General features: G+C 41.2%; 1 protein-coding gene across 7 annotated transcripts in view; it reads left to right on the top strand.

Annotated features, from left to right (window-relative positions):
• The window catches only part of ZC3H6 (zinc finger CCCH-type containing 6), a 73867-nt gene that overhangs the window by 23188 nt on the left and 23608 nt on the right, over positions 1-27071 (top strand). For all 7 annotated transcript variants that reach the window (XM_074949817.1, XM_074949822.1, XM_074949815.1 and 4 more), the window contains 3 exons: positions 16660-16843; positions 20763-20885; positions 22738-22993. In XM_074949817.1, the coding sequence (XP_074805918.1) occupies positions 16660-16843; positions 20763-20885; positions 22738-22993 (563 nt within the window). The remainder of the gene's footprint in view (positions 1-16659; positions 16844-20762; positions 20886-22737; positions 22994-27071) is intronic.

Here is a 27071-nt window from a genome sequence, read left to right as displayed (position 1 = left end):
TTACGTGCAGCCAGACACCAGGGCAGTTACAAGAGCACAGCAGGGCACACTGTGCATCAGAGAAGCTTTAGTTTCATGACTGGCCAGGCTACGGTGTGAAAGTTCTATTTGTTTCTCCTTGATGAAAACCCGCCCCCTTGGTTCACTCTACTTCCCTGTAAGCCAACCGCCCTCCCCTCCCCCCTTTGATCACGGCTTGCAGAGACAATAAAGTCATTGTTGTTTCAAATTAATGCATTCTTTATTAATTCATCACACAAATGGAGGGATAACTGCCAAGGTAGCCCGGGAGGGGTGGGGTAGGAGGGGAGGACGGAAGGAAAGGGCCACACTGCACTTGAAAACTTATTGAATGCCAGCTTTCTGTTGCTTGGGCAGTCCTCTGGGGTGGAGTGGTTGGGTGCCAGGAGGCCCCCACACCGCGTTCTTGGGCGTCTGGTCGAGGAGGCGATGGAACTTGGGGAGGAGGGTGGTTGGTTACACAGGGGCTGCAGCGGCGGTCTGTGCTCCTGCTGCCTTTCCTGCACCTCAGCCATACACTGGAGCATATCAGTTTGATCCTCCAGTAGCCTCAGCATTGCATCCTGCCTTCTCATCATGCTGATGCCACCTCTCCTCTCGCTTGTCCCTCCTCTCCTCGCATTCATTTTGTGCTTTCCTGGACTCTTACATTGTCTCCCTCCATGCATTGTGCTGGGCTCTTTCAGCGTGGGAGGACTGCATGAGTTCAGAGAACATTTAATCGCAAGTGCTTTTTTTTTTCGCCTTCTAATCTTTGATAGCCTCTGGGACGGAGATGATACATGGAGCGATGAAACCATTTGCAGCTGTGGGAGGGGAAAAAAGGGAGATTAGTCTTGAAAAAGAGACATTTTAGAGAACAATGGGTAGACTCTTTCACTGTGAACAAAGCTGTTAACATTATATAGCACATATGCTTTCTTTACAAGGTCGCATTTTGCCTCTTATATCGAGGGCCTGCCGGTATGGTGTGAGAAATCACACATGCAGGGCCAGCAGGCAACAGAATTCGGCTTGCAGGCAGACATGGTAAGCCACAGTCTTTCGGCTTCTTTAACCTTCCTAACATGTGGGAATGGTTTCAAACAGCAGTGCCGTCATTTCACATACCAAGCACCTGTTGGCTTGGCCCTTTAAAATGGGTTGGCCATTTAAAAAGAGGGGCCGTGGTTTTTAGGTTAACATGCAGCACAAACCTAGATGTATAGCCACTCTCCCGCCACACACACACACACCCAATTCTCTGGGATGATCGCTTCACCCCTCCCCCCACCGCGTGGCTAACAGAAGGGATGATTTCTGTTCAGCCACAGGAAAACAGCCCAGCAGGAACGGCTACCTCTGAATGTCCCCTTAATAAAATTCCCCTATTTCAACCAGGTGACCACGAATGATATCACTCTCCTGAGCATAACACAGAGAGATAAAGAACGGATGTTGCTTGAATGCCAGCAAATACCGGGACCATACGCTGCCATGCTTTGTTACGCAATGATTCCAGACTATGTGCTCCTGGCCTGCCGTGGTAAAGTGTCCTACCATGGAGGACGGAATAAGGCTGCCCTCCCCAGAAACCTGTTGCAAAGGCTTTGGGAGTACATCCAGGAGAGCTTCATTGAGATGTCCCTGGAGGATTTCTGCTTCATCCCCATACATGTTAACAGACTTTTCCAGTAGCCGTACTGGCCGTGAATGCATCCCAAGTCTTCAGGGCAAATTAATCATTAAACACGCTTGCTTTTAAACCGTGTATTATATTTACAAAGGTACACTCACCAGAGGTCCCTTCTGCGCCTTCTAGGTTCAGGAGCCTGCCTTCGGTGGGTTGGGAGGGTACTAGATCCAAGGTGAAAAACAGTTCCTGGCTGTCGGGGAAAAACGGTTTCTCCGCTTGCTTGCTGTGCTTCAGCCTCCTCCTCATCTTCCTCGTCTCCAAAATCCACATCCCTGTTGCATGAGAGTCCATTGACGGAGTCCACGCATTGGGCTGGGGTAGTTGTAGGGGCACCACCTAGAATGGCATGCAGCTCATCATAGAAGCGGCATGTCTGGGGCTGTGACCCGGAGTGGCCATTTGCCTCTCTGGTTCTTTGGTAGGCTTGTCTGAGCTCCTTAAGTTTCACGTGGCACTGCTGCGGGTCCTTGTGATAGCCTCTGTCTTTCATGCCCTCGGAGATACTTTCAAATATTTTGGCATTTCGTCTTTTTGATCGGAGTTCTGATAGCACGGATTGGTCTCCCCAGACAGCGATCAGATCCAGTACCTTCCATTTGGTCCATGCTGGAGCTCTTTTGCGATTCTGGGATGCATGGTCACCTGTGCTGATCAGTTCGCCACTCTGGCCAAACGGGAAATGAAATTCAAAAGTTCGTGGGGCTTTTCCTGTCTACTTGGCCAGTGCATCTGAGTTGAGAGTGCTGTCCAGAGCGGTCACACTAGAGCACTCTGGGATAGCTCCCAGAGGCCAATACTGTCAAATTGCGTCCACACTACCCCACACTGGACCCAGCAAGGTCGATTTCAGCACTAATCCACTCTTTGGGGAGGAGTACAGAAACCGGTTTTAAGAGCCCTTAAAGTCAGAAAAAATGGCTTCGCAGAGTTGGCGGGTGCAGGGCTAAACCGATCTAACACTGCTAAATCTGACTTAAACTCGTAGTGTAGACCAGGGCTTGGTGATTGCCTGTTCTGTTCATTCCCTCTGAAGCACCTGGCTTTGGCCGCTGTCAGAAGACAAGATACTGGGCTAGATGGACCATTGGTCTGACCCAGTATAGCCTATGTTGTCCCTGGTATTAAGCAAGTGCTTTTTATTTTAGTTAAGAAAGAGTTTTATGTATTTTTTTTACACTTATTTTCCTCATATATATTGCTCTATCAGCAGCTCCTCTTACCTGTTAAGATGGTGAGAGAGAACGTGCAATGATATCACGGGGGCACAGGGGCAAGGTTTTATTAGCACATGCCCTGTGGATATCCATTGGATTTTTTGCAATCACTTATAACTTCCAAAACATTTTATTTACTCCTCAATGGGGACAGCAGTATATCCATACAAAGTTTCATGTTTTAAACTTTGGCTGTTGTTGCTGTAACCAATTTATTTTAAACAAAAGTGGTTAGATATTTTACTGAATTGGAAAAATGTATCTTTCACTCTCTCATAACTCAGTAACAACTAAAAGGATTTTTCTTAGTCTTTCAAAAAAAAATCATCTCTGGACAGAAACCAAGTACATGAGAATTTCAACTTCAAGGGTAAAGGTCTCAGAAAGTTATCTGCATGTTACAAGAGGTTATAATACATTCCAGTCTTGGGTCATTTCTCATGTTTGACCTACTGACTTGCATTAATCTTGATTTTTATTTTTTCTCTGTTCACTTTTAAAAATCTCTCTGGAAGAATATATTCAGGATCGACTGCTTCAGTCATTTCTTTAAATTGTTCATTTTGTGCTCCATGAAGGAGTTGATGTGGGCATAAAAGAAGGTTGCATCTTCCTTATCAAGTTCATCTTTGAATTTTCAGTTATTTTTATAGCCTATCTGCTGATCTTTTTATAAATCTATTTTTATTGATTTTAATGTACAGAACAATCTTGTACAATAACACAAGTCAGAAAATCAAAAACACAATTAGAAAAGATGGTGTATGTCTCTTGAGTAATTACACTATCTTTTTTTTTTTTAACTTAAACTTAAGTATTCTGGAACAAGTTTTTTCAGTATAAAGTGCTTTAATTTAAAGTTCAAAATTGTATGATCATATCCCTTTCCTTCTGAGATACTGAGTAATATACATTACTATATACATACAGTACATTAATCTGGCAAGTTTTCTCCAGTTGGGCTGTTAGCTGAATTGTCCCAAAAATATAAAACTTTTCTTCATGGAGGACTTTGGAAAAAAATATTATAGCCTTAACAAACATACTCTAATCTTCTGTTTGAGGGGAAGAAATTATTTGTAGCTGTCTGGGCTATGTAATATAGATTTATGTCTGGGAATATAAAGTTTTCTCATAATGGACATCCGCTGGTCTGGAAACTATTCATGGATTAGACCTCCTCATTTCACCACAGTGAAGGCAGTTTAGGCTTGTTTTATTCCATTCATCCTTTGAGTTCAGACTCTCTGCTGGACTATTTAAGCATGGCATTCCAATCTTGTTTTATTCAGTCTCCATCTGAGCAGCTTTAGGCTCATTGCTGTTAAGAAACAGCATTTGGATGTGGGAATTTTATCTCACAGACTGCTGAATTTCAGATTATGTGTATTTTTCAGTAATCCTAACCAGTTGATTTTCCTTTTAGAGCAGGCTGAGGATCCAGTGTATTTAATCTTCATTCCTTCTGGTTCCCTTTCCTCAGAATGTGTCTCACAGTGGCCTAACCCTGCCTGCCATTATAGCACACATACTGTTCCAAAAATTTCTGTGGAAAAATATATATATTTACAACAGTAATCAGCTCCTTAAAAATAGTTTGAGTTCTTGATTAAAGTGGTTGGGTGCAAATTAAAATGTCCTGCATCACCTCTGCAAAGTTACCTTGATACAAAGTTCACCAATAAAAAGAGAAATTAAGATCCTTCACACAAATCCCATGTGTATTATGCTGTCCTTTTCAATGGAACTAAGTTATTTGGACAATCCCTTAGAAAGCTCTCTTGGGGTTCAAGCCAATCTGAACAACCTGCTTTCTCAGTATTGCTTTTTAATCAGGGATGAAAAAACATTGTAACGAAAATATAGATGAGCTCCTTATGGAATATGCAGTCATTCCCACCATCATGTTTTGCTGAAGTTAGAAAGTATTTTTCCAGCTTTACAGGATGGGAGGTCACCATAGATCTTCCTTCCTTTCTTCAACTCAAAAAATAATCTACTTGGGAATCTTAAAGCTTAAACATTTGACTTTCTCTTCTGGACCAATTCCACCTCAGATGCATTCTGTGTCATACAGAAATTGGGTATCTTGTAAAATTTAAAGAGAGTGCCCCTCTTTACCATATATGCTATATAAAATCTAGACATAAAAGCCAAAATCCCAATGTCGCCCTCAAAACATCATCCTGATATTTTTTCACATCATTTGTGGTCCCAATGAAAATAGATTAAGTCTATCTGTTTTTGACATATATCTGTAATGGAAGCAAGATTCAAATGGAAAATATTCCATAACTCATTCAAGAAATGGCTTCACTCTATTCTTCTGTTCCATAGATCTGAAGAAATTAACTTTTGTTTTCCCATCTGATCTCATCTCCATCAGTCTCATTTCCTGCATTTAAAGGAAAATACCTGTTTGTGTCCATGTTATTTGGTATTTTGTCTTTTCCTGTAATGTGCAAGGTGATGTAGCTCATTAAGATAGCATTTACATTTGTTACTTGAATGATCTGCTGCTGAAAATGTACTTAAACGCAACTTTTCTTCACATAGTCAATTCACTATTAAACAAAAATCTTTTTGTGCATACCCTCTGGACCTTACCCATATTGGGGCTCATTTTTAAGACCATTCAACTGGGAAATCTCCCTTTATTCGAATTTCTAAACATCCAGATTTTAACCCTTCTCTTCCAGTGTTCTGTAGTTTCCTCCTAATATCTGCACTTAATACTCATGTTGGCATTGTGCATATAAAAAACCTGTGGACAACACAGCATCCCTAATGTCTTCAGTTTTTCCTTTTAAACAAATGACACTAACTTATCTTAGCCTGATGTTGCCTTTAAAGCAATCATCAGTGCCATTGGAGCCCTCCATAAAATTCACAGGACCATCTCGTCTCATTTCACATCAGGAGCAACAGATGAACAAACATGGCTTACATAAACTGCCAGGGAAGAATAAAAAGTATAAATCTGAACCATGTGGCCTTTCATTCATGGAGAGACAGAGTCCATCTGTCTAATGGAGCAGTAAGCTAGCTCAGTTGCCCACGGGTGGCAACAGACAAGTTGGGAGTCTTTGATTCATATATTCAGCAAGCCATTTTCTCTCATTAGAACTTATTTGCATCTGAGAACAACAGGAATTGTGCTTGTATTTTGCTTTTGACAATGGCATCCCTAGGTATGTTACATGGACACCTTCTCCTTTCAGTGGATAGATATACTCATTGTGGCTAATTGCCAGCACTACTATGATGGGTCTCGTGCTTTCTCTTCTTGGGGGGGTTCGGGGCACCGTTTCTTGCCCCTGAACTGGGGTATTAACTGCCCCACTAGTGTCCTAGAGGAGGGGAGTGGAGAGGGAGGGACCCGGGCCCGCCCTCTACTCCGGGTCCCAGCCCAGGGGCCCTAGGGATAGCGGTAAACCACTTGAAATAGCGGTTCCTTCCCCTGGGCTGCTTCCCTCTCCTGCCCTTCAGCTTGTGGGGCTTCCTGCTCTCCCTTTGCACAAACCAGGTGTCCCTTTACCTAGGGCCTTGGTCGTCTTAGCCCACCGCAGCACTTCTCCAAACTCTCCTCTGCTTCCCTCCAAACTGCTCTTTGCTCCAACACCAATCCACTCTGCTTCAACTCCTCCTCTTGTCTGATTGAAGCAGGGGGGGGGTTTATCAGGTGACTGGCTTCAGGTGCTTTAATTAATCTATAGCAAACTTTCTTCCCTCTACAGGGAATAAGGCTCCCTTCTAACACTCTCCTGCCGCCGTCTGGCCATGCTGTGTCACACTCATGTATTGACTTACCTCAGTTTCCTCTTATTTGAGAAGATAAGACTGATCGTCTGTAATCAGATATAATCTGTTTGTTTCATAGATCTCAGTTTTGTAGACTTATAAAGATGGCAGTCTACTATATTTGGAAGCTTCTAGTTTTTCGCCAACCATGTTCACCTTCCCCGCCATTTCCCCAGTCAGCCTCAGAATCTGCTCCTTCAACAACCTGATTATTGAGAATTTGTCAACTTTGTATTAAAATATCAGAAGTCTTCCTTACCAAGAACATACAAGACTTGGAAGACTTGTTGACCTGATTCATAAACCTGAGCCTAAATATGTTCATATTGTTTGTTAGAGACATCCTGGCCTTCATAGGAAATTATGCTGTAGGTACTTAGGGATACAGCTACATAGTCCACAGAAGCAAGCCTCCGAGCCTGAGTTTACAGATGTGGGACTTATTGCTAATACTCTAAAAATAGCTTTGTAGAAGTGCTGTGAAGTTGCAGCTCAGCTCTGAAGCCTAGGGATGGGGGGTGGGCTTCAGAGGTCAAGCTCCAGCCCAAACTTCAACTTCAGAGTGCTGTCTACACAGCTGTTTTTAGAGCACTATCACAAGCTCCTCAAACCCAAGTCTGTTGACCTGGGCTGGGAGGTTTGCTGCTGCTGGCTGTGTAGACATACCTACTATGTTCAGTCCACTGTCCCCAAGATTCCTAGTATCGGCCTTACCCATTTCTTCCTGGCTGGTGGGCAAGAGAGACTCCAAGTGGAACTATAACACTTCAACCTCATTTTCTTAGTCCTGTAGTGGAGGGCTCACTGTTTGTTTCATTTCCATTCTTTATAGCAGTGTTGTAGCAGTACAGCAGAGGGTTTTTGAAATCAAAGGGGGAGGGGAGGGAAAAAGCTTCCATGGTGGTGGAATGAGCAGGTCCAACCCATGAATAGTGTCCAGCCCACTCTATGCCCTCTATAATGAAACATTAAAAATTACAGGGAATGAAACGTTATTTCTTTTTGTTGCTTCGATAAATGATGTCACCTGCTATTTCAGCTGCTTTAAGGATTCTGAGTTTGTCTTTAGTATTAGTTAAGACTTCATGTATGGTGTTGCCAATGTCGTCCCTTTCAAGATTTGCACATAGGTATCCTGTAGCTAAAAAGGGTCTTGGTTGTATCAGTTTTAGGTGACTTGAAAAAGAACCTAGAAATAGAAAATTATGAGCTCTCATCTAGTTTTCTGGTTTGTGCTGTCTCTCTTTCTGTTTGGGAGTTCTTTTTCATTAAACATTTTGAGAGCCTGGACATTTCACTTCCTGCTTCTTTTTCTTTGGTGGTCATCTGAGTCCACATAACTCACGTGGACAATGACAAAAAATGGCTAGAGTCTATGGTTGATTATTTTCCCTGACAGACTCAACTTTTTCCTTAACTGAGGACATAGACTTTTGGAGAACATGTAAAGCTGAAATCATCTCTGTCTGTTGTGGAAAAGGTAGCGTGAGTATCCCCACTGCATAACATAGTGTTGGTATGTGAAAGTCATCCCCATCAAGTTTTGCTGTGTTCTTCCATATTTGTTTCCATTGTAACTGACCACAAGGTTCCCGAACAGGCTGACATCCCTCCCTCCCCCCATCAGAACAAAAAAGAGTGTTGCATTAATCAGATTGTAGGAATTTACAGCTTCTCGGAACCAAAATTACCGTGGCCGCCACCCCCAGTAGGTTGAATAAAGAGAATGTTGAGGAACTGCTAGAATGCCTGCAACTGGGATTTGAATTGTACTATCTTTGATGTTTCAGTGGCATTAGTAGCATTAAAAATGTCTTGCCTACAGGGTCATCAGACTCATTAATGCACTTCAGTGAACAAAGTCTCATTTAGTGGTTCATTTGATCGTGAAGAGTCTGATTTTTCTGCACTGTTTGAGATAAGCATAAACCATTTGCATCTTGCTACTGTACGTTTTGAGAGAGTTGCTTATATTTTGGAGAATTATTTATGTTAATTGTCTATTAAATCATTTGTTTCCTGCTGCTCCAATTTAGGGCATGTTGAGTCAGAAATTCATACAGTGAAGTTTGATATCACTCCATTTGCAGTATTGATTAGCAGCTTTCACCTTTACTACAGTTGAGAAACCACCACTTACTGAATTCAGCACTGTGAAGACTAAAAACAAGATGAAATAGCCAGCTTCATATAGAACTGTACCCACCTCCCAAAAGTTTCTAGAATCTAGCACATCAAGTCCCTTAACAGTTCAGAACTTGCGCGCGCTCTCTCTCTCTCACTCTCACAAACACACACACTTTTCTCAAGAACCACTGATAAATGATCCAGCCAGACACTTCTCTGAAATCACCAGTGTCTTCACCCGTCCTCTAGCTTTTGGGGAAGTTCTCTAACTTTCTTATCTCTAACTATCTTATATTTTCTTATAGGCATAACAAGTACCTTGATATTTTCATGACTTTCATTTTTTGTGAATAGTTCGTTCTTTTCCAAGTCCAGGTCCCCATAGTTATTCACTGTGCCCTGGACCAGTAATACTTCTGTAGCAGTTCCTGTTGGTCCATGCCTGCACCTCCTCATGCTCCCAAGTAAGGGCCTAATTCATACGGATGGACTGCCTCTCCAGTTCTTTTTCTACCTCTCGTGGTCTGGGATGGAACCTCCTGTGTCCATTTCTGCTCTTTAGCATTCTGCTTCTTCAAGTCTGTAAACAGTTGTTACGTTTGGATAGTTTCGTTTTTTAGTGCTACTTAATTAGTTGGTGATTGGGGGGACCCCCAGCTCCCCTACCATTTCAGGCACTTATTATGCCCAATATTCCAGGCTTCAAGCCTTGCCTGGCCTGCCCCGGGTCTTCCATACAACCCATACAAAACCTGCCTGTATTTCCTCAAAGAATCTCACATCCTTTCAAAATACAGCATCTGCCTGTATGTGGGAGGAAAGCATGGCAATCTCGTGAATTCTGACTCCAGACACACCTTATGGAGCTCTTCATGAGGCCCCATTTGGATCCTGGGCCCTCCTGCTGCACATTCACCCATCCCAGACAGTGTCCCTCCAGAGTCCAGACCTAACAGATCAAAGTCCTCAAGGACGCATAGGCACTTCATGAAGCAGAAATACAAAGAAGACAAGGGCAAACACCCCCACAAGAAGAGGGACCGGTTTCCTCTGAAAAGAAGTTCTTCTTGCCACCTGAAACTCCATGCCCCAGAATGGTTGCTCCTGGAGCTCACAGGAAGGAGGAGGAGCAGATGATACTGGGAGCTCCCAGTGCTCCAAAACCATGCACTGAAAGGATGGTGGTAGCATCTGCATGGCAGAAGGAATTGTTCTCCCTCTGTTTGACATTACTGCCCTTGCACAGGTTATCTTAGGTAGGACCTCAGTCTGCTCTTCTGGAGGGCCTATCTATATGACCTGAAATTTCCAGTTTTCTCAGAACTGATCCTGCTGCAGGAAGTCCCAGTGTCATCCACTTGGCATTTGCTGGTACTGCAGCCCAGCCATGTAGTGGCGGGTCAGGCTTAGTCACTGTGCCACCCAGCTGCTCCCGTTACTGGTCGGTAGGGATCAGATCCCATGGCACCTTCAGCCGCATCATTGGATCTTGAGGACTCTTTTTCATCAGACAAGAATGAGCTAGTACCAACAGTCCCCCCCAGCTACCTAACTGAGAACTATCAGTTCAGACAGGACTTCCAGATCCATTCTCTTGCTCTCATATCCTCACCAACAGCATTTCTGGCCTACTGACCAATGGTACCTACTGTGAGTTCCACCTCCATACTCTTACGATTCTACTCATTGATCTTACTGGGGCCCCTGGGACCTATACTTTCAAGCCGCTGAGTACAAGTTCTCTGTATAATACACCCAGCTGTGGCCACCATGGGGTGAAGAACCGCAATCTCCACAGGAACAGCTGGTACTCCCAAAACCTCTGGATCTGCCAGTGGCACTTTCTCTGTCCTCTCCAGATGAGGCAGTATCACTATCCTTTCCCAAACCTCCAGATGATTTTGAGTGATACTAGAACCTTCTCAGGAGAATTGTGGACTTTATCCAGATTCTGCTAAAGGAGGTTCAGGATCCAACCCACAAGCTCCGGACATTTTGTTAGCTATGGCTGCCTCTAAAGTAGCACTCCTGATTAATGAGACCATTATGGAACCTACTAAAGTGGTTTGGCACACACCTGCTGTATGTGCCCCAACCCCAAAGATGACTGAGAAATGTTACTTCATTCCTCCCAAAGGAGCAAAATTTTTGTTTTCCATCCCTAAGCCCAAGATGTCACAGAGTGGAGCCCAAGCCCACTCTGCTGGACAAAGGTGCCAACTGGTTAGACCTCTTTGGAAGGAAGACTTCTTTTTTTTGGCCAGTTTAGCATTCCAAATAGTGCATTACCAAGCACTGATGTCAAAATCTGACTTCTTGAAATACAAGTCCCCTTCGTTCTCGTACCATCTGCAAAGACACTTACCACATGTTTCCTTACTGGGATGGGGAGCGCATCACAACCAGACAGCCCACAGCACTAGGCTCCCACACAGCAGTCCAAGCTACATATCAACCTATTTGAGTTCCTAGCAGTTCACAAAGCATGCAAGATGTTTTTACCCATCATTCAGTCCACACACATTCAGGTCAGTTTGACCACCGTCTACTATATAAACAAGCAGGGAGGAGCAAGATCTATCCCACTCTGCAGAGAAGTGGTCCACCTCTGGAATTGGTGCATTAGGCACCAGAACACCTCTCAGCACTACATCACCTTTTCAACTGTTTGCATTCCATGGGTAACGAATTCCCTGGCAGACATCTTCACCAGGCTTTTCCACACAGATCATGAGTGGGAACTCCACTCGTCAATAGTACAGCATATCTTTTAGCAGCGATGTTCCTGTCTTGGGATCTTTTTGCAACCTAGTGGAAAAGAACTGACTAGCATGCTGCTCCCAGCCACCCATGGCCTCCGTTCCGGAGCGGATGCCTTCCTGGTGTAATGGTCAGATCCACTGATAGACACCTTCCCTCCCATTTTCCTGTTTCTTTGCATGCTTAGGAAGATCAAGCTCTACAGAGTGACAGTAATCCTGATAGCAGCATGCTGGCCAGGGCATTTTTGGTTCACCACCATCCTACAGCCAGCTTCCCATTTATGAATTCACCTACAACCATTATCGGGCGTGCTGTCCCAGAACAAGGGCAGGATGAGCCATCCCAACCTACCTTTTCTGCATCAGGTAGCATGGTTTTTGGATGGTCAATTTTCATAAAGACGAGAGCATGCTCTCAGAGAGTTTACTCCATCCTGAATAACAGCAGGAGATCCTTGACGCAGAAATGTGGTGCCGCTAAATGGAAACAATTCTCCTTGGTGTCAGCAGCACCACTTACCTCCTATAGCATCAGGAACCCTCCTCATGCTGCGGTATCTTCTCTCAATGAAGATGTTGGGCTTGTCTCTCAGCTCCCTATGGGGATATTTTGCAGCCATCAATGCTTTCCACCCCCCAGTGGAGGTGTGTTTAGTCTTTACCCATCCCACTACTGCAAAGTTACTAAAGGGCATTATGAAAACGTTCCCTCCAGTCTCAAAACTGGTCCCGATCTGGGATCTAGCCCTCATCCTTTTTGCCCTCACAAGACCACCGTGTGTACCCTAGGTCTCCTGTTCCCTCCTGCACTTTTCTTTGAAAGTTGACTTCTTTACAGCTGTTACCTCTGCTACAAGGATACGGGAGCTTGTAGCTTTTATGTATACAATTTTTCACAAGGACAAGGTTTCTTTTCAACTGTATCCAAAATGCATACCTAAAGTGCCTTGTGAGTTTCACTTTAACCGAACTATTCGCCTTCTGCTGTTTTACCCTAAACCTCACCACAGCATGGAGGAGGCAAAATTCTATTCCCTAGGCATGCACCAGGCTCTAGCCTTCGACCTGCACAAAACAGCACCCTTTTGAAAGCCTCCAGGGTTGTTAATTACTACTGTATTGCCAAAAGATAAGTAGATTTCCTCCTGCATCCTCCTTTGCTAGGATCTTATAAAAACCCCTCCTCAAACTGTTAGGGCTTAGTATAACAAAGATATGCAGAGCAGCCAATTAGGGCTTCATTCATACTTTCACCACACTTTACTATCTGGTTCAGGCTTTGGCTGGGGATGCCTCCTTCGGGCTTAGTGGTCCTCCACTCTGTAGTACAGCATATTTACTTTCATTCTCCTCTTCAACAAGCACTGCTTGGAAGTCACAATGAATAGCCCTGGGAACCAGCACTCAAGAAAGGAATCTCTGAAACAAGAAAGGAAGGTTACTTACCTTTTAGGAACTGGACTTTTTTGAAATGTGTGGTCTGTATGGGTATTCACAACCTGCCCTTCTTCCCCTGTGCTCAGCTCATCATGTGATTCATGGTAGAGTCAGAACTGGAAAGGCGGTTAGTTCACACCACCCTTTCTGCCCTCACTTGGGAGCACAAGGTGGTACAGACACCCAGAGCACATGTGCACTGACAGTGAATACCCATAAGGACCATGCATCTTGAAAAAATTCAGTTACTAGAAGGTAAGTAACTTGTCCTTTTTCATTCACAGATTGAAATTACCGTTTGATGTTTCTGGGGTCAAACAGTTTTCAAATATAGCTTGTGAAAGTATTGAAGAGTGACACATTTAAAAAAAAACAACCCACAACCCTTGATAAAACCTGAAAAGAACCACTAAATTAGGGGTTTTTTGGGGGGAGGAAAAGCAGCCAGGTTTTTACACAACCACAAAATGATGTGCATGACCTAGTTTATACAGTAGCAATCAATACATTCTGTGTTTTGATTCAAAACAGATTTATAACTTCATATATAGTTTGCTGCTTCAGCAAAGAAGCTCTTTCTTTTCTACCTATTGTAATTTGGCTGTGTATAATGTTCACCACTAACATACCTGTTAATTTATTTGGTATATGATCATAGAAATGCACACACAGAATAAATTTCCAGTAGTTGGAATTACCAAGTCAGTAGCATAGATGGCCTACAAAGTTTGAGTTTATTTAGATAGTTCTTGCATCTTTAGCAAGTTGCTAACAGTAATTTTTTTTTAAGTATATGAGAAGCAGGAAGCCTGCCAAACATGCCATGGGGCCACTAGAGACAGCCATGGTGTTAAATGAGTACTCAGGGAACACAAGGTCATTGCAGAGAAGCTAAATGAATTCTTTGCATCAATCTTCACAGCAGAGAGGTGGGGGAGATCCATCAGAGCTATTCTTTTGGCGTGGCTGACCTGAAGTACTGTCCCATGTTGATGTGTCAATAGAAGAGGTTTTAGAACAAATTGATAAACTAAACACTAATAAGTCACCAGAACCAAATGGTATTCATCCAAGAGTTCTGAAGGAACTCAGGTATGAAATTGCAGAACTACTAACTAGTATGTAACCTATCACTGAAATAAGCCTCCGTATCAGGTGATGGGAACGTAGCTAATGTAACACCAGTTTTTTAAAGGGGCTCCAGGGGCGATCCTGGCAATTACAGGCTGGTGAATCTAACTTCAGTATTGGATAAATTCGTATAAACGTAGTAAAGAACAAAATTATCAAACATAAATAAACATGATTTGTTGGGGAAGAGTCAATCTGGGTTTTGTAAAGGGAAAGCATGCTTTAGCAATCTGTTAGACTATTTTGAGGGGAGCAACAAACGTGGACAAAGGTGATCCAGTGTACTTGGACTTTCAGAAAGTTTTTTGACAAGATCCCTCACCAAGGGCTCTTAAGAAAACTATGTAGTTGTGAGATAAGAGGGAAGATCCTCTTCATGGATCAGTAACTGGTTAAAAGATGATAAATAAAGGGTAAGGATAATTGGCCGGTTTTCACAGTGGAGAGAGGTAAATAGTGGAGTTCTCCCAGGGTCTGTACTAGGCTCTATGCTGTTCAACATATTCATTAATCTGGAAAAGGGAGTGGACAATGAAGTGGCAAAATTTAGAGATGATGCAAAATTATTAAAGTTAGGCCAAAGCTGCCTGCAAAGCTTTACAAAGGGGTCTCACTAGACTGGGTGACTCGGCAACAAAATGGCAGATGAAATTCCATGTTGATAAGTGCAAAGTAGTGCATGTTGGGAAAAAATAATCCCAACTGCATATATAAAATGACTGATTCTAAATGAGCTGCTACCACTCAAGAAAGAGATCTTGAGTCAGTCATCAGGGCTCGTTCTCTGAAAACTTCAGCTCAATGCGCAGCAATAGTCAAAAAGGCTCACAGAATGTTAGGAACTATTAGGAAAAGGATAGAAAATACTATAGTGCCACTATATTAACCCACGGTGTGCTCTTGAATACTGCATCCAGTTCTGGTTGCCCCATCTCAAAAAGGATATAGTGGAACTGGAAAAGGTTCAGAGAAGGGGAACAAACATGGTCACGGGTATGGAATGGCTTTTATATGAGGAGAGACTAAAGATTAGGGCTATTCGTCTGACAAGAGATGATTAAGGGGAAATATGATAGAAGTCTATAAAATCATGAATGGTGTGGAAAAAGTGAACAGAGAAGAGTTATTTACCCTTTCCCACAGTACAGATGCCAGGAGGAGAAAATGGGGTGGATCGCTCCATAATTATCCTGTTCTGTACATTCTCCCTGAAGCTTTGGTGCTGGCCACTGATGAAGAACGGCTACTACATAAGAATGGCCATACTGGATCAGACCAATTGTCCATCTAGCCCAGTATCCTGTCCGACAGTGGCCAATGCCAGGTGCCCCAGAGGGAATGTACAGAACAGGGAATCATCAAGTGATCCATCCCCTGTTGCCCATTCCCAGCTTTTGGCAAACAGTGGCTAGGGATGCTTCAGAGCATGGTTTTGCATCCCTGCTCATCCTGGCTTATACTGCCCATTGGTCTGACCCAGTATGGCAGTTCTTCAGTTTTTATGTCACAGTAGTTTTCTTTTTCTAACCTAGATAGTTAATATAGTGGAATGTATGAAATTAGTCCACCTTTAGTTGCTTTGTTTAGGACTGTTAAAACCAGCTTGCTTCTTTGAATTGCTGCTTTAACATCAGAGTTATAGGGAAAGTTCCTATAATCCTTACTTGTGAAACAGTTCCTTTTTCTTAAGGGGGATTTTTCACATGGGGTAAGCATTGAAAATTTGCTACTGTTATGGGCCCAATCTCAGTTTTATGATAAATTTTGTTCCTAAAATGAAGAAAATTCATTCATAATGAAGTGTAGTGTTTTATAAGGGTGGAAGCACTTCCACGTTTATTGTACAGTCTCACTTACTACTCAGCTTTCTAAGAGCCTGACTCATATTTAATTTATGCCCTGTCTATGCTACATACACAACACAATTAGGGCTCCTAGTAGTAATACTGTTGTTCTGTAATTCAGTGGAAAACATTATTATAGTTTGTAATGTAAACTGGACCTTAACTCTCTTTGATGATCTGGTGAAAGCTGTGGTCCAACCAAGGCTTTAGCCTGGTTATGAAAAGTAGTTAAAGACCCATTGTACACTACAAATCGAAACTGTAATGAAGTTAGGACACACTTTGAAGTTGCTAGTGACCTGATGTGGCTGTATTTCTAATGTAGAGAGGACCTTAGTTATGAGTGGTTTAAAATTTATTATAATTTTTATTTGTATATAAACTGGTCTTGGCCTCAGTACCAGAAGTAATTTATGATTTGCATACACTATTTAAACTATGGGAAAAAACCATCGTAACTCCTTGGGTGAATGTTTAAAGATTTATTGTTTAATACATTTAGTTGAAGGAAAGAGAGAGACTTGGTAGTAAAAAGAAAAAAATTCTTTATTGGCTTTTGTTGAAAATGGGCAAATGAGCAGTTTTGTACTACATGCCTTTAATTTAGGAAATTCATATTTAATCTAAATCATACCTTTCCCATACAGGGAAGATGGTGAGTTAGAAGATGGTGAAATAGATGATGCAGGATTTGAAGAAGTTCAGGAAGAACAGGATGCAAAAGGGGAAGATAAACAGAAAAATGAAAAAGCACATAGAAAATCACGAAAGAAACGCAAAAAAGAAAAGGAGAAGAAAAAATCAAAAAGGAGAAGACGGGATAAACATAAGGTTAGAAAATGCAAACCAAAATATTGGATATGATTACTGTACCTGCACAGTTTACTTTTTCTCATCCAGGAAATTGGACAACATATCTGAAAGTTGTTTTTTCCCTCAGCACCTAGCACTTCTTTGGACACTATATGAATGATAGAAAAAATTGAGCCACTGTATGAAAGGCCCCTCAAAAAATGTTTATCATGAAATTGTGATTTAAAATGTTGGGTTGTATTCACTCTTTATATAAACAAGTGTAACTCCACTGACTTCAGTGACCGTGAATTTGTCCAGGACAAGAGATGGTAAAATCAACAATTTCTCTGGCTACTGCACTGCAAAAATCACAGTTTCAGAAACTCAGCAGCTAGCTTTTTATAAACTCCAAATTATGAATAGAAGTATTTCAGGTAGTTCACTTTCATTATGTTACTACTATATTAGTCCCTGTTCAGGTTTAGGTGAGTTATAAATTGTTAAAAATCTCCATTTTTCTTCTGTTGGTTGTGCATAGTAGGTAAACTTTGGCAGCATTCCAAAATAATAACTGAAAACAAATATTCTAAAAAGTAGGCCACCAGCAGCCAGAGCCGCAGCATGCACTGGGCCTGGAAGCTGTCAGTGCAGCTGTTGCAGAAGATTGTGGTGGAACTGGGCTGGGCTCTGCTTCTCCCACACACTGCCTTTAACCACACATTCTGGACCTAGCACATGGGGACCCAGTGTCCCATCTCTCCTCTGGAGGCACCACATAGGGCAGAAGCTCTCCCATATCTTGGCATAAAAACTCATTGTGAGCAGAGTTAGTTGACGTGGTGATTAAATGTTGGCTGCTGCCTGGAGCCTTAGGGGCGAAATCCTGGCTGACTTCAGCGGGACCAGGATTTCACACTAGAGCTCCCATGCTTGCTACCACTAGTGCCGCTGAACCAGTGGTAGCAATGGTGGGAAATCTTTAGTGAAAACGTCTAGTGCAGGCATCCCTGAATATGCATATTACATCCACATACCACTGCAATTTAACACTGAATAACACAGAAACAAGTGGAGGCAGTGTAATCATGCCTATCCGCTCAGGACTTATTAATATTTTCATAAGCTAGAGATGGGAACATTTGAGATTGCGTAATGTTTTATTATCTATGTAAATTACAAAGATATCGTAGGAGTTATATTTTATTTAATAAGTGATATGGCATTGACTGTACTTTGCACTTAATCTGGTGTAATCATCAGAGTATAAAAGGTTGGAAAATATACCCATTTAATAGAGGTGGAGAAGGGGGTTAAATGACTTGCTCGAGGTCATTCAGAGACAGGAGCAGAGCTGGAAACAGAGCCTAGATTTTCTGACTCCAACTCTCCTGCTTATAACTATAAGATAGCATTTCCCAGCCTCACTTTATTTTATTCCTTACCTTTTTGCTTCATTTAGCAGAAGAATTTCAGGACTCTGAAGAATAAAGTAAATTTGGTTTTAATTATAAAGTTATACAAGATCTGAAAGACACAAATTCTATTTGTGTTTAAAAAACAGGACTAAAACTACAAAGCAGGCCTTCCCTGACCACTACCTACACCCAGCACAGGGCACAAGAAGCATATCACCCTCACCCGTCTGCGATAAAATAGCCTTCTTCTGCTGCAAATGTGTATAATAGAACTTGTTTTTTTCCCCTTTAAACAACAACTAGGAAACCACATACTTCTTTGTATGTTAAACAAAAGTTATGTAGTTTGAAAAGTCAAGCACTTGAAAGTTGGAAAATGCCAGACTTACAGTTGCCTGTGTAAACTTAGTTCTGCCTCCTTATACAATATGCAGTATTATTCAGTTTTTAATTACACAATCATACGCTATTTTTTCCGCAGGACCCCACTACATTTCACAGGTGGGATGCATGGGGGGGCAGAGTTAAGTTTGCATAGGCAACTGTAAATCTGTCATTTCCTAACTTTCAGGTGCTTGATTTTGCAACCTAATAACTAAATGTGATCCAGGGATGCATAAACAGGGAAATCTCAAGTAGCAGTAGAGGTTATTTTACCTCTGTATTGGTAGTGGTGTGGATGCTGGTGGAATACTGTGTCCAGTTCTGGTGTCCACAATTTAAGAAGGATGTTGATAAATTGGAGAGGGATCAGAGAAGTACCACAAGAATGATTTTAGCTGTCCCCATTCCCTGCCTACAAGCAGGACTCCAGCAATGTCTCCCTGACTCTACTGCCTGGCTTCATGGAACAGTGTAGTTAGCATGCACTGTAGTCCCATTTAACTGCTTTTGTGCGAAGGAAACTGGAGAGAGGGGCATTTGCAGATAAGTCCCAGCTGGGTAGAGAGAGAAAACAAAATGTGAGGCACCTGTCTACAGCAGGATGATGAATTTGATGATGATAATTCTGAATTACACGGCCTCTTGGAAAATGCTAGATGCCATGGTTGTGCAATTCCAGATTCCACAGTACCCTGATTGAAATTAATAGGATAGATTGCACGACTTGGAGTTATTATTTCAGGCTCTCTGCAGACTAAGGCATCAATTGTTTTCAGTATTGTATCATTAACCGTTAGGACAAGAAGCTGAATTTAGAAATGAAACCAGAGATTCTGAAGCCAGTTATTAGAAATCTTTGATAGGGCTGCTCAAACAAAATAAATTCTCTCTTTAGTCTTCTAAATCAGTCTAAACACATACAGGTCAGCACATGAAGAGGGAATGCTGTCTTGTGTTGTCATATCCCTCACATATAAGGTTCTAGCCATAACTCAGATTTCTGTTAGTCTCCAGCAGATGGAGGACACATTCTTTTCCTGTAATAATAACCTTCTTAGGGGACAAAGAAGCAGACCTCAGACACTTATAAGAAGGTGTAGTGATCAGTTGCCACAGCCGCACATGTGAGGCACTGACAGTTTGGGACTTTCAATCCCATAAGCAGCAGAGGACCCAGTACCTTCCCCTTCCCATGTGCTCCCAACCTCCTTACCAGGTTTCCAAAATGGCTGAGAAGGAGCAAGGGTCAGAATCATCCTAGCATTACCAGACATTTCTGCCTCAAGTGTAGGGGCAGCTTAGACTCAAAAGGAAAAGTTAGGGAAGAGTGTCCCCTCAGAAATCCCTTATAGGGAGGAAGCTCTGTGAAGAACATTTCCCCTCCTCCTGCCAGGGATTCAGCCTCTCTAGAGTAGGAGGGAATTCTGGAACTACCCAAATGGATTACTACCTCAGAGTCCAGCAGCCTCATTCGAGGGCAGCAGCTGCAGCCCCCAGAATAAAGGGGTGGTTATAATTCAGTTGCAGTCTCGGTCCTGCCCCTGCCCTTAGGAAAGGCATTGGTACAGGGAAGAAACACAAGGAAGACCCTCCTTCATTGATCTAAGCACCCTGGTCTGATCTGCAGTTTAAGTTCATCTCACCCCACAATCCACCCTCCTCCAGGAGGCAGGAGCAGCTCTGACAACAGAGGGTTCTCCATGGAAAGGATTCATCCTCAATGAGAGATCAGGAAGCCAGAAAAAGTACAGACTGTTCAAGCAGCAGCAGCAGCACTGAGAAGAAGTACCCCTGCAGTCCTCCCACCTTGAAGAGTGGAGAAGCTGCTTCAGCTCTTCTGGCAGCCCTTGTAGAATGCAGCACTCCAGCCCCCTAAAAATCATGGGGGAGATTCAAGGGCATTTTATTGGATTTAGCTCTGCCTAGAGATCCTTACCAAGCATGATCAAATCTGACCCCTCATCTTCTGTCAAGCCAAGGAAGAGGATTAGTGGCAATAAACCATACACCTTTCTAGGTTGCCCCTGAAAGCAGGGAGAGATAGTAGATAGTCTGATTTGATATCATGAGCTAATATTTTTATATTATATACTAATTAATATATACAGTCCTTTGTATAAGAACATTATAGAAGTAACATTGGTTTTCTCTTTCAGCATAATTCCCCCTCCAGTGATGACAGTTCAGACTACAGCCTGGATTCTGATATTGAACGTACAGAAAGACCACATAAGAAGGGAGTTGGTTTGTACAGAGATTATGATAGCTCATTCCTTCAGGTATAACTTATAAAACTGATTTTTCATTTCTTTCATTTATCCACAATTTTTAAATAATACTGTTCTATTTATAAATCCATATGTCCCTAATCCATGCTTAACAAAGATTTCATTCTGGTAATATATTTAGGTCTCATTTCTGTGGGGTAAGTTTCCAGATGTACTACTGTATTACTTTTTTAATGAACCTATACAATTATAGAATAACTCTGATTTTACAGTTTAACATTTCCTGAGCATGAGTCCCAATGGTACAGGCAATTGGGAGTATCTTTTCCTCTATCAGAAAAGAAGGTGCCAATGGGAATTAAGTAACTTTTATTTCTGACCATTTCCGATCCTTGTAGGCATTTTTTTTTTCAGGGAGTAGTTGTAAGAGGCCCCCTTCTGTCCCTCCATAGTTAATATGGTGGAAATGGGCTGTGCTTCTGTGGATATGGCAGTAGTTCTCTCTAAAAGCTACCAATAAAAATATACAGCTTGCATGCTATTTTGGGGGATTTTTAGGGTAATTTGTCCTGGGTTTTTCAGTTCAGACCATCAGGTATCCTTTTAGAAGCCAATGGAAGAAATTGACTCTGCCTTTTCCCTGAAGGAGGGACAGAGGAGCTGAGGCATTGAATCTCTGACTAAGAAACTGGAGAAGGATAGAAGACTTTCATCAAGACTTGAGTGCAAAACCTCTTCAAAAACCTTTTGGATAGCCTAATTTATTTATATCTCTAGTAGTCTAGTCATCAAACTCAAGAGCCTGCCTGCAGAAAGTGGGAAAAGGGTGGAACTGAGCATGCTTCATTCTAATTGGCATCACCTTGTCTGATTAACTGAGAGGCAGACACACTCACTTGTTTGTATCAATGTCGTTATGCTATGGGAAAACATTAAGAAAGTTAAGAAATATGATTTTACTTGAATTTTCTAGATTTTACTGTAGACATAATTCCTATTAACAATTTTTATTGGAATATCACATTTCTCCTTTTCCATCAGATTCTAAAATACATCTATAATTATTATTTTATTTAGATGTTAGTTTCAGTCGTATCAGTAGCTGAAAAAAGTATGTTTTTTACTTTCTATGAATCTAATGTTTGTTTATTGATCAGTAGCCAAGACAACCTATCACTTCTCCCATGCTTCTGCTGCTTTGGTAATTACAACTAAAATTCAAAGAAATATTTACATAACTGTTTCATTTTAATTCAGTGTCACAAAAAAATCTGTTAATTTATCAGAAATAGGCCATAGCCTTTCTTTTTTTAAATACATTTGATGATCATCTATATGTAACTTACTTTTCAAGTAGATTGATCATAGTAAAAAATATGATATGCTAGCAAATTTTGTATTATACAAATAAATTTAAAGTATATTTGAGCTAGGCTAAAGGTACATCGCCAAATCAGTTTAGGTATTAAATTTTTGTTTTGTGAACAGCTTTTTTCAAAACTGAACATCAACAGACATATTTCCATGACTTTTAACTTATTTTTAAAGGAATACCATTCCCGACAGTGTGATATTACAAAGGAATTGTGGTAGCAGATCAGAGTAATGTCCATTTAGTCCATTTTTCAGTCTTAGACAGAGATTTGTATCAGAAGTCCTGAGGAAGGTATAAAAGCTACATAATGGACAATTATAATGTAATCATTTTGTTACTGAATAATTAAATTGAACTTTACAACAATGAGGTTTGCTTGTGCAATTTGTGGAAATCATGGAAATAATGAAACACTTGACAGTAAAACAATTGTGTAGAAATAACCATCTTAATAAAGTGAGGGCAAGGGGGAGTTTGGGAGGGTGAGATGTTAAATTGCTTCTAATTGCCACTACCCCTTTCATGCAGCATGGACATTTATCAGGAAACTACATGACTTCCCAGAAGGCACAACATAATAAAAAATTAAAAAACAAGGAATATGATGAATACACTAATTACAGTGATGACAACTTTGGTAACTATAATGAGGAAGAAAAGGAGGAGGATTTTGCTGATCAGTTAAAACAATACAGAAAAGCTAAAGAAACTTCAAATACTGATTTAGGATCTCCATTTCCTAAAGAACCGGTGAAAAAACAGGGGATGAAAGGAATCCAGAAAGGTAAGGTTTGGTTTAATAGCTAATTTAGTTCCTTTCAGAAACTTTCAGAATGGGATGGTGTCCTACAAATGGTGGGGGTGGAATTTAGACAAGATAGGTTAGGTAATATCTTTAACCAGCTTGTCTCTTTCATCAACAGAAGTTGGTCCAATGAAAGATATTACATCATCTACCTTGTCTCTCTCATGTCCTAGGACCAATACAGCTACAACAACACTTCACAATTATACGTCACACACAATTTTTCAGTAGTTTCTCTTAGTTTGAGTCCAGTATTTCAGAAGTCTCCTATAACTCTTGCTGGTTTCTGACACCTGAACTGCTTTTCTGGTGACAGCATTTCTTATCTATAGCTGATAGGATCCATTTTTTTTTGTTTTATCTTCTCTGTTTTTTTTGGTCTTCGTCTTGATGTCTGTGGGTTGTTTTTTCTTGTCTTGCTTCTCCCCTCAGTGCATCTTGCCTCTGCTATCCAACTGTCGGAGCTGTACAAACAGTAGATGGGTGCTGGTAGTTTTTCTACCAGATGACATCTATGGAGGGTCATGCTAGTAATTAAATTGAAAGTGCTGACAATAACTCTCCTCTTCTTATAAACAGCTAGCAAACTCGTATCAGCAAGTATCATACTTTATCATCAAAATAAAAATTACAGTCACAGATCAGTGCTGCATATCCAGATTAATGTTCTGTGTTCTGCAATGAATAGTGTAATTTTTTTAATAAGTTAAATCTTTCCAATTGTTGTCAATTGTATAAGTATTTGAGTAGTAAAACTGCTTCAGAATTATTTTCTATATGATGTACTCTATGAAAGTGTCATACATAGAGCTGGGTGGGAAAAATTGCAAATATGTGACTTATAAAGTATATTTTGATTTAGGGCCAGGTTTGTAAAGGTATTTAAGTACCTAAACATGCAGATGGGTACCTAATGGGATTTTCAAAAGTCTTTAAGATGCCTAACTTCCATAGGCATCTAAATACATTTAAAAATCTGGTCCTTAGCCATGTTCAAGCCCCTTTTTGTTCATTTTTTCACACATTTTCGTATATTCAAAATTTTGTTGAATGCTCATGGAAAATAAATATTGAAACCATATCTAAAACAATGTACTTTATAAATTAATTATGTATGATATTGATACAATGTAGCGTCTATTTAAGAAATTAATCTCAGGGTTTTGAGAGTGAAGGAGGGAGGGAGTAAGGTAGTTATGGAGAGAGAGGTAGGTGGAGGGGAGAGGATGACTAGCCTGAGAAGATCCATTCCTCACTAGAGGGGCCTGTGTTTCAGAAGGGTTGCGAGGGGCAAGATGGTAATGAAAATAACCTCATTCTAAAGGATGGGTGTCATCTAATGCATAACATTTTTTCACTGTTGTTGCAATTGTTTCACTGGGGGTTATTTTTAGTTTAAAATAGGTATAAAGTGTCTGTCCATAGGCTTTGATTGATCTGTCAGTTATTTAAAATCACAAAATACAAAACCAAAATGCAATTTTTTGAATTCTCTATGTAAAGTTTTTCAAGTTTCACAAAATTTCAGGAATTGGTAGTAATGGTACCTCCAATATGGTTCCCTTGACTAGCAGGTTATGGTCACTTGAGTCACGGGGTTTTGTTGTTGTCATAAACAATTCTTCTTACCCAACTAAATAGGAAATACAGTGGTTAAAGTAAATTAAATGAAAAAAATATTGGATTTACCATTTTATCTTATCCAAGACTGGTATTTTTTCCATCATACAGGTTGTGCTTCTAAAAATTGGACAGTTCTTGTTTTATTTCCATTGGCATAAACATGCACGACAATTTTACTGACAGGCTGGTAACTTGTCTGTATTTCCACAAGGTCTTTTACATGCTTGTTACAACTCACCAGGTGTTCATTCACCTGCATAAATCAAAAGGTGTTCAGTAGAATCTGAAGGCAGCATACATCACAGGCCTTCAGGGTTTGGGTTTTTTATAGAAGTTACAAAGCTGTTGTTTGAAGCTATATATGTACTTGAAGCAAACGCTTGTCTCTCACTGGGGGGGTCTGATTTGGGGGAGTGAAATTGTGAGTACTTCTAATACTTTCTTGAACTGTCATCCAGAACTGTTACTCATTTTGGCAGTTTTGGGGTCTTTGTTCACCTAGAACTCTTCAGATCACCTTCTGGAGGTTGTAGTATTCATTAATCTCTCACAAATGGGAATATGCAGAGGACACTAGATAAAGAAAGAGAGGTTATTTACCAGTAACTGTTGTTCTTCCAAGAATGTCACCTCTGCATATTCACACTGCCTACCTACCTTCCCTACTACTTCAGAGTTTCGAGTAAAGAATTCTGAAATTAGGAAAGTAACTGAAGGGCAGCTAAGACCAGTCTAGCTTTTATATCCATGGAATCCTCCACAAGAATGTGAGGATGGTGGCAATTGGTCCTAACAGACATAACTCTCTGGAATCTTCAGAGCTCAGTGCCAGGAGTGCCAACTAGTTTCTTGTTATGCCTTTTAGGAAACAATAAAAATTATAAAACTGTCTAGAAGCCTAGAGAGAAATGGAATGGAGTAGAATTATTGATAGTTGAGAGGCGAGCATGGTAAGCGGTTGCAGTAGACTGGATGTTGGAGACTGTTAGTGGGGGGCGGAAGCAGCAGTGGATTTAAACTAAAATATAGGAAACTAGGTAAAAGAGAACTGGATAACTTCATGGAGGTTAAGTCCATTAATGGCTATTAGCCAGAATGGGTAAGGAATGGTGTCCCTAGCCTCTGTTTGTCAGAGGGTGGAGATTCATAGATACTAAGGTCAGAAGGGACCATTATGATCATCTAGTCTGACCTCCTGCACAACGCAGGCCACAGAATTTCACCCACCCACTTCTGTGAAAAACCTCTCACCTATGTCTGAGCTATTGAAGTCCTCAAATCATGGTTTAAAGACTTCAAGGAGCAGAGAATCCTCCAGCAAGTGACCTGTGCCCCATGCTGCAGAGGAAGGCGAAAAACCTCCAGGGCCTCTTCCAATCTGCCCTGGAGGAAAATTCCTTCCCGACCCCAAATATGGCGATCAGCTAAACCCTGAGCATATGGGCAAGATTCACCAGCCAGAGATGGATGACAGGAGAGAGATCACTTGATCATTATCTATTAGGTTAACTCTTTCTGGGGCACCTGGCATTGGCCACTGTCGGTAGACAGGATACTGGGCTGGATGGACATTTGGTCTGACCCAGAATGGCCGTTCTTAAGTTCTTATGTTAAACTTCAGGAAGGTGGGCAAGGCTTCTGATAAGAGTTCCATAAAAACCAGGCTAATAGGATACTTCTCAGTTTTCACACGTTGAATTTACTAGATGAGGGTTTCTCAGTCTAGCTGTAGTAAGATTGAAAGTTGTTGAGCAATATTACCTGTGGGTGATTTAATATTTGGTGAATGCCAATTTGCCATTATCAGTACGTGTTTCTCACTCAACATGTCTGAAGGTAAAGGAAGTGGTATGAAACAAGCAATTGAATAGGCTGAAATAATGAAAACAGGTAATTATTTTTATTAAAATATAAACGTAGTCAGCAGTTACTGTGTAGCAAGATAAAAGCAGGCAGATACAGCCAAAAGATAAAAAGGGTTAATGCTCATTGATAAAGGTATATTTTCCCTTCAGAGTTAACCCAGGCTCTTACTCAGGTGTTGCTATGACCAGTCTTCCGTTAATACACACAAACCTCTGACCACTTCTCACTTTCAGACACATTAAGCTGTAGGTTCTCTCTCTTAATCACTGAACTGTATTGCTTATGAGTGCACAACCAAAATTTTTAAGTAGAACAGCATCTTGTCCAACTGTGCAACAAGATCCTGCTGTCCCTATGCCACAAGGTATGCATGTCTGCTGGTGTTAGCAGTGTTGGCCCTCCTTGGCCCAGTGCATTATTTTAAGGCTACTTCTTGCGTCTGTACATGCTGTGTCGTGCTGTGGTCTGGGATCATAATTCACCTCCCTAGTATATGTTGTGCACATCCTGCCTCTGTCTCATAAATATAAAATAGATGCACATTTTTTTCCACCATCTTTCAGCTGTA

This window comes from Natator depressus, chromosome 3 (assembly GCF_965152275.1).
Source record: "Natator depressus isolate rNatDep1 chromosome 3, rNatDep2.hap1, whole genome shotgun sequence".
Classification (NCBI taxonomy): domain Eukaryota; kingdom Metazoa; phylum Chordata; order Testudines; family Cheloniidae; genus Natator; species Natator depressus.
The sequence above is the reverse complement of the archived record's forward strand: the minus strand, read 5'-3'. Positions and strand labels throughout refer to the sequence as shown.